At 44.7% G+C, this 8,507-nt stretch overlaps 1 protein-coding gene across 2 annotated transcripts in view; it reads left to right on the top strand.

The window, feature by feature from the left end:
• LOC111975084 (transmembrane protein 41B) overlaps positions 1-7,129 on the top strand; it is a 23,463-nt gene extending 16,334 nt beyond the window's left edge. Inside the window, exons 4-7 of one of the 2 annotated variants that reach the window (XM_024003250.2) lie at positions 4,342-4,435; positions 4,552-4,656; positions 4,864-5,002; positions 6,349-7,129. In XM_024003250.2, coding sequence (XP_023859018.1) covers positions 4,342-4,435; positions 4,552-4,656; positions 4,864-5,002; positions 6,349-6,593 — 583 coding nt within the window. In that variant the 3' untranslated portion in view covers positions 6,594-7,129. The remainder of the gene's footprint in view (positions 1-4,341; positions 4,436-4,551; positions 4,657-4,863; positions 5,003-6,348) is intronic. The other variant, XM_024003252.2, reaches the window with a different exon arrangement.
• Positions 7,130-8,507: the final 1,378 nt, after the last annotated feature.

The following is an 8,507-nucleotide window of genomic DNA, read 5'->3' as shown; positions in this document are numbered from 1 at the left end:
CCCACCCCCACCTCTTTTATAGCTGATACTTCTATCTGCCTGTGATGTTGCTGAAAGCAGGCAGATGACTACAAATTAGTTCTGCACGCAGATCTATAATAAACTGGCACTGTATACTACTATAGTGGAGTATATCTTAACATACTGACCATAAGAAGAAACGCAACATTTAAAGTGTTGGTCCATGTTTCATGAGCTGAAATAAAAGATCCCAGAAATGTTCCATATGCACAAAAGCTTATTTCTCTCATTGTGTGCACAAATTTGTTAACATCTCTGTTAGTGAGCATTTCTTATTTGCCAAGATAATCCAGCCACCTGACAGGTATGGCATATTAAGAAGCTGATTAACAGCATGATCATGACACAGTTGCACCTTGTGCTGGGGACAATAAAAGGCACTCTAAAATGTGTAGTTTTGTCACACAAACACAATGCCACAGATGTCTCAAGTTGAAGGAGCATGCAATTGGCATGCTGACTGCAGCAATGTTCACCAGAGCTGTTGCCAGAGAATTTAATGTTAATTTCTCTACCATAAGCTGCCTCCAATGTCGTTTTAGAGATTTGGCAGTACGTCCTGGCCTCACAACCGCAGACTGCATGTACCCACACCAGCCCAGGACCTCCAACTCTGGCTTCTTCACTGCGGGATCATCTGAGACCAGCCACCCAGAATGTTGATGAAACTGTGGGTTTGCACACAGAAGGATTTCTGCCCAAACTGTCAGAACCATCTCGGGGAAGCTCATCTGCGTGCTTGTCGTTCTCACCAGGGTCTTGACCTGACTGCAGTTCGGTGTTGTAACCAACTTGTGGGCAAATGCTCACATTTGATTGCCACTGGCAGCTGAAAAGTGTGCTCTTCACGGATGAATCCTAGTTTCAACTGTACTGGGCAGATGGCAGACAGCATGTATGGCGTCGTGTGGGTGAGCGGTTTGCTGATGTCAACGTTGTGAACAGAGTGCCCCATGGTGGCGAGGGGTTATGCTATGGGCAGACATAAACTACGGACAACGAACACAATTGCATTTTATCGATGGCAATTTGAATCAGAGATAGATACCGTGACGAGATCCTGAGACCCATTGTCGTGCCATTGTGTGCACCATCAAAATCAATCAAACTTTATTTGTCACATGCGCCGAATACAAGTGTAGACCTTACCGTGAAAAGCTTACTTTACAAGCCTTAACCAACAGTGCAGTTCAAGAAGAGTTAAAAAAAAAAATTGCCTAAAAAGTAACACAATAACGAGGCTATATACAGGGGATACCGGTACTGAGTCAGTGTGCGGGGTACAGGTTAGTTGAGGTAATTTGTACATGTAGGTGGGGGTGAAGTGACTATGCATAGATAATAACAGGGTAGTGGCAGTGTACAAAGGGGGGGGGGGGGGGGGGGGAAATGTAAATAGTCTGGTGGCTATTTTTTAATTGTTCAGCAGTCTTATGGCTTGGGGATAGAAGCTGTTGAGGAGCTTTTTGGTCCTAGACTTGGCGGTCTGGTACCGCTTGCGGTGCAGTAGCAGAGAGATCAGTATATAACGGAAAGGCTCTGGAGCAACGACCGCCCTTGCTGTCTCTGCCAGGCCGGTTCCTCTCTCCACTGGGATTCTCTGCCTCTAACCCTGTTACAGGGGCTGAGTCACTGGCTTGTGGTGCTCTTCATGCGTCCCTAGGAGGGGTGCGTCACTTGAGTGGGTTGAGTTACTGACGTGATCTTCCTGTCTGGGTTGGCGCCCCCTTGGTTTGTGCTGTGTGGAGACCTTTGGGGCTATACTCGGCTTGTCTCAGGATTGTAGTTGGTGGTTGAGGATTACCTCTAGTGGTGCGGGGGCTGTGGCTTTGGCAAAGTGGGTGGGGTTATATCCTTCCTATTTGGCCCTGTCCGGGGGTTCTTCGGATGGGGCCACAGTGTTCCTGACCGCTCCTGTCTCGCCTCCAGTATTTATGCTGCATGTAGTTTGTGTCGGGGGCTAGGGTCAGTTGGTACTGGAGTACTTTCCTGTCTTATCCAGTGTCCTGTGTGAATTTAGTATGCTCTCTCTAATTCTCTCGTTCTCTCTTTTCTCTCTGAGAACCTGAGCCCTAGACCATACGTCAGAACTACCGGGCATGATGACACCTTGCTGTCCCATCCGCCTTGGCCTTGCTGCTATTCCAGTTTCAACTGTTCTGCTGTGTTCGGAACCCCTACCTGTCCCAGACTGCTGTTTCAACTCTTAATAGATCGCTATGAAAAGCCAACTGAGATTTATTCCTGATTATTATTTGACCATGCTTGTCATTTATAACATTTTGAAAATCTTGGCTCTCTCTTAATTTTCTCCTTCTCTCTTTCTTTCTCGTCGAGGACTGAGCCTAGGACCATTACGTCGGGACTACGCCGTGGTGATCCTTGCTGTCCCCAGTCCGCCTGGCTTGCTGCTATTCCAGTTTCAACTGTTCTGCCTGCGGTTATGGAACCCCTACCTGTCCAGACCTGCTGTTTTCAACTCTTAATGATCGGCTATGAAAAGCCAACTGAGATTTATTCCTGATTATTATTTGACCATGCTTGTCATTTATGGAAATTTTGAAAATCTTGGCTCTCTCTAAATTTTCTCCTTCTCTCTTTCTTTCTCTCGGAGGACCTGGGCCCTAGGACCATGCGTCGGGACTGCCGCCCGTGGTGACTCTTGCTGTCCCCAGTCCGCCTGGCCTTGCTGCTATTCCAGTTTCAGCTGTTCTGCCTGCGTTATGGAACCGCTACCCTGTCCAGACCTGTTGTTTTTCAACTCTTGATGATCGGCTATGAAAAGCCAACTGAAAATTATTCATGATTATTATTGACCATGCTTGTCACTTATGAACATTTTTGAACATCTTGGATAGTTCTGTTATAATCTCCACCCGGCACAGCCAGAAGAGGACTGGCCACCCCTCATAGCCTGGTTCCTCTCTAGGTTTCTTCCTAGGTTTTGGCCTTTCTAGGGAGTTTTTCCTAGCCACCGTGCTTCTACACCTGCATTACTAGCTGTTTGGGGTTTTAGGCTGGGTGTCTGTACAGCACTTCGAGATATTAGCTGATGTACGAAGGGCTATATAAAATAAAATTGATTGATTGATTGATTAACTTGGGTGGCTGGAGTTTTTGACAATTTTATGGGCTTTCCTCTGACACCACCTATTATATAGGTCCAGGATGGCAGGAAGTTTGGCTCCAGTGATGTACTGGGCCATACGCACTATCCTCTAGTGCCTTATGGTCAGATGCCGAGCAGTTGCCATACCAGGCAGTGACGCAACCGGTCAGGATGCTCTCGATGGTACACCTGTAGAACTTTTTGAGGATCTGGGGACCCATGCCCCCAAAAAATCTGTCTCCTGAGGGGAAAAGGTTTTGTCGTGCCCTCTTCACGACTGTTTTGGTGTGCTTGGACCATGATAGTTCGTTGGTGATGTGAACACGAAGGAACTTGAAACTCTCGACCCGCTCCACTACAGCCCCGTCGATGTTAATGGGGGCCTTTTTCTGTAGTCCACGATCAGCTCCTTTTGTCTTGCTCACATTGAGGGAGAGGTTGTTGTCCTGGCACCACACTTCCAGTTCTCTGACGTCTCATCGTTGTCGGTGATCAGGCCTACCACGGTTGTGTTGTCAGCAAAGTTAATGATGATGTTGGAGTCGTGTTTGGCCACGTAGTCGTGGGTGAACAGGGAGTACAGGAGGGGACTAAGTACACACCCCTGAGGGGCCCCAGCGTTAAGGATCAGCGTGGCAGATGTGTTGTTGCCTACTCTTACTATCCGGGGACGGCCCGTCAAAGTCCAGGATCCAGTTGCAGAGGGAGGTGTTTAGTCCCAGAGTCCTTAGCTTAGTAATGAGCTTTGTGGGCACTATGGTGTTGAACGCTGAGCTGTAGTCAATGAACAGCGTTCTCACATAGGTGTTCCTTTTGTCCAGGTGGGAAGGAAAACCTATGTGTTCATGTTTCAGCATGATAATGCACGGCCCCATATCGCAAGGATCTGTACAGAATTCCTGGAATTGGAAAATGTGCCAGTTCTTCCATGCCATGCATACTCACCAAATATGTCACCCCCGTTGAGCAGGTTTGGGATGCTGTGGATTTAAGTGTACGACAGTGTGTTCCAGTTCCTGCCAATATCCAGCAACTTCACACAGCCATTGAAGAGGAGTGGGACAACATTCCTCAGGCCACAAAATCTTAGAAATTGTTGCATCTTGCGTTTTTTATATTTTTGTGACTGCATCCACAAGTGTGTGTGTGTGTGTGCACATGCTGCTGTGTGTTCAACCCTTGAGCTGTATTCCTTGATGCTGCTGACTCAGCCTCCAGACATTTGCAATCCCTGGATCCATCTTCCTCAGCATCCTGTCTGGTTATCTCTACCCCTTCCCCCTGGCTCTTTTCCTCGTCTGCCTGGTGAGTATACTATGGACACAAGGACTAATAATAGTGGTGACATTTACAAAATGTACTTTGACTCTGTAAACCAGACTCGGTTTACAAAATGTACTGCCTCTGTCACTGTTTTCCAGTGCTCTGGCCTGGGAGCTTCCTTCTGCTACATGCTATCTTATCTAGTGGGGCGACCAGTGGTCTACAGATACCTGACAGAGAGAGCCCAGAAATGGTCCCAGCAGGTAAGACCTTTTGGAAGGAAAAACAGTTAGATTCTGTACTTGAATAGTGTAGGAAGTTGTTGATATGAGAGTACAAGCAAACTTGAACAGTTTAGTAACAGCCACATGTCTATCTGCACCCACAGAACAGTGGGGTCTTAGTAGGGGGCTAGTAGCCTCCAAGCCTTACTGTGAATGACAGGTTCTGCTATCTGTTTTCAATTACAGGTAGACAAGCACAGAGATCATCTCATCAATTACATCATATTTCTGAGGATCACTCCCTTTCTCCCCAACTGGTTCATCAACATCACCTCACCCGTCATCAACGTGCCTTTGGGGGTCTTCTTCCTTGGTACTTTCTTTGGTAAGGCTAATATATCAAACTCCAGTATTAACTTCTCAGTAGAAAACAGTGTTGCATTGTTTTTATTGCTGAGCTATTTGTGAATGTTTCATACTATTTAATACAGTGGTCACCAACATTTTCTGAGTCAAGATCACTTTCGCAGTCTAAAAGCAAGCTGAGATATACAGCGCAGATTTTTTTTTTTCTTTTTTTTTACATATTAACCTCACACAAACAGTTTTGTAGGAATGAGGTTTGGGCAGTAGGCCTAATACATTATCACAGCATATTGGCTATATGCTTGGCCTGCCAATANACACAAACAGTTTTGTAGGAATGAGGTTTGGGCAGTAGGCCTAATACATTATCACAGCATATTGGCTATATGCTTGGCCTGCCAATATTGTTAATGTCAGACCATATTATATTTCAAAACTTTGATAATAAAACAGATCAGTTGGTTTAGCATTTGTGAGGCACTGTGGAGCATGAATTGAAATAATTTGCTTTTTTATTTTACTGGATTGATGGTACCTGCATCTGATGGTCAACGAGGTCAAATCACGATGTCAGTGATCTTCAGGTCGTAAACTGGGGCATCCTTCTAGAGCTCCGAATTGGAGTTCCGAGTTGGTCGACCATTAAAAACGATTTTTCCCAACCGCCTCTCACGGTCCCTGCTCTCTCCTTCCTTTCCTCCGGTGAGACTGACCAGAGAGAGGGAACACCATTTTCCACCTGATGGTGAAACTCGAGTCGCACCGCATCTGCCTTATGCACAAATTCATGTTGTTCCTTTGACCAGAGAAAGTTAAATATTCATTGAATATAAAATCGACACGACAAGCTGCTAATAATATTAAAACACAGTGCTATCGATACTTTGCTACTCATTCATTGCAGCTGCAGCCCTAGCAGACATACAGAGAGGCAGCTTTTAGTAATAGTGTTGAATAAAAACAGTGACAGTTCTGAATATAAACTTAAACATGAACTCACTCATAAAAACAGCAGCTCTTTGCTGTATTCGTTGACAGTCTCTGTGGTCATGGTTTTAAAAGTTAGTAAATCTTACATAGGCTAGTAGCCTATTAAACTTGGCTGTGGCCAGGGTCATGGAACTCTATAGCCACGGTGACTTGAGCTATCTGATTGGGCAGCGCAGTAGGTGCACTCAACTTAGTCACAGATTTACCGGTCCGCCGGGTAGGCGGAGTTTGTCTCTTAAGACAAATAAAATTGTTAAAAATGGGAACGCTGCTTACCCAGTGCGCAGGGCTTTTGAATCAAGTGCACCTACTGTCAACAGCTCAACACAGTATTTAAAAAAGGAGCTCAAGCCTTTATTGTTGACTTTTCTACAGAAATATTTGGTGATCGCCAAGGAATGCCTTGGCTGTCTTACAATCCTGACTTCCTCCCTTATCTCCGACTGTCAGGAGTGGCCCCACCGTCCTTCGTGGCGATCAACGCTGGTACAACACTGTATAAACTGACGACAGCTGGGGAGGCAGTGTCCTGGAACTCTCTGATTGTGCTAGGTGTCCTGGCCGTACTCTCTATCCTGCCTGTCTGCTTCCAGAAGAAACTGCAGCAGAAGATGGAGTAGGCATTAGACAACTCAGCAACTCATCTGCCTGCCTGATCCCCCAGCCCATCCCTTGGCTCAGGAATGGTACACCCCGCTGTCACTCACATAGTCCTGCCTGTTGCTGTCCCACACACCTGCTGAGGTTGCTGTGGAAACATTGCCCGTTGACACAACCCTGACTCATGTTCCCAAAACATGTTGTTGTGGCCACCTCAACTTTGTGCTCTACAAATGACTAACTGGCCTCTGCTCATCCTCGGGTTTGTTTTCCCATATTTGTTAAATGTTGCTTGCCTGTAAATTGAAGATTTTAAGATTTGTTTTTACTCACAATGGTTCTCACAAGTTCAAGCTACACTTCCCTCCTTTGTATTTCTTGAACCGTGTTTTGAATTGATTTAATCTCTTAACCTGTGTGATATGGGTGACGTCAAAGCAGTCCTGATCAGAGTCGCAGTTCAGTGTTTTTGATTTTCACAACATTTCTGGACTATTGTTATGACTGTTTTATACACTGGTTAGATTGTGAACATATTAAATAATTTAGAATGTTCTATCACTTGAAGATATTGTTAACACACCACCCTAAAATGATCTGTGTGCCATCAATGTTGACATGAAAAATATGCATGTGAACACATGCAGTTAACTCGTTTTTCAACCACTCACAAATTTCTTGTTAACAAACTATAGTTTTGGCAAGTCGGTTAGGACATCTACTTTGTACAAGTAATTTTTCAAACAATTGTTTACAAACAGATTATTTCACTTATAATTCACTGTATCACAATTCCAGTGGGTCAGAAGTTTACATACACTAAGTTGACTGTGCCTTTCAACAGCTCGGAAAATTCCAGAAAAATGGCTTTAGAAGCTTCTGATAGGCTAATTGACGTCAATTGGAGGTGTACCTGTGGATGTATTTCAAGGTCTACCTTCAAACTCAGTGCCTCTTTGCTTGACATCATGGGGAAATCAAAAGAAATCAGCCAAGACTTTAGAAAAAAAATTGTAGACCTCCACAAATCTGGTTCATCCTTGGCGCAATTTCCAAATGCCTGAAGGTACCACATTCATCTGTACAAACAATAGTACGCAAGTATAAACACCATGGGAACACGCAGCCGTCATACCGCTCAGGAACGAGACGCGTACAAAAGTATCTATATCCACAGTAAAACGACTCCTATATCGACTTAACCTGAAAGGCCGCTTAGCAAGGAAGAAYCCACTGCTCCAAAACCGCCATAAAAAGGCTTGCAAGCCGAAGGGGGGWGGCAGCATCATGTTGTGGGGMTGCTTTGCTGCAGGAGGGACTGGTGCACTTCACAAAATAGATGGCATCATGAGGTAGGAAAAGTATGTGGATATATTGAAGCAACATCTCAAGACATCAGTCAGGAAGTTAAAGCTTGGTTGCAAATGGGGCTTCCAAATGGACAATGACCCCAAGCATACTTCCAAAGTTGTGGCAAAATGGCTTAAGGACAACAAAGTCAAGGTATTGGAGTGGCCATCAGAAAGCCCTGACCTCAATCCTATAGAAAATATGTGGGCAGAACTGAAAAAGCGTGTTCAAGCAAGGAGGTCTACAAACCTGACTCAGTTACACCAGCTCTGTCGGGAGGAATGGGCCAAAATTCACCCAACTTTTTGTGGGGAGCTTGTGGAAGACTACCCAAAAAGTTTGACCCAAGTTAAACAATTTAAAGGCAATGCTACCGAATACTAATTGAGTGTATGTAAACTTCTGACGCACTGGGAATGTGATGAAATAAATAAAAGCTGAAATAAATTATTCTCTACTATTATTCTGACATTTCACATTCTTAAAATAAAGTGGTGATCCTAACTGACCTAAGACAGGGAATTTTTACTCTGATTAAATGTCAGGAATTGTGGAAAACTGAGTTTTTAAATGTATTTGGCTAT

Source organism: Salvelinus sp. IW2-2015, linkage group LG15 (assembly GCF_002910315.2).
Source record: "Salvelinus sp. IW2-2015 linkage group LG15, ASM291031v2, whole genome shotgun sequence".
Classification (NCBI taxonomy): domain Eukaryota; kingdom Metazoa; phylum Chordata; class Actinopteri; order Salmoniformes; family Salmonidae; genus Salvelinus; species Salvelinus sp. IW2-2015.
Note: the sequence above shows the minus strand (reverse complement) of the source record. Positions and strands in the feature narration are given on the sequence as shown.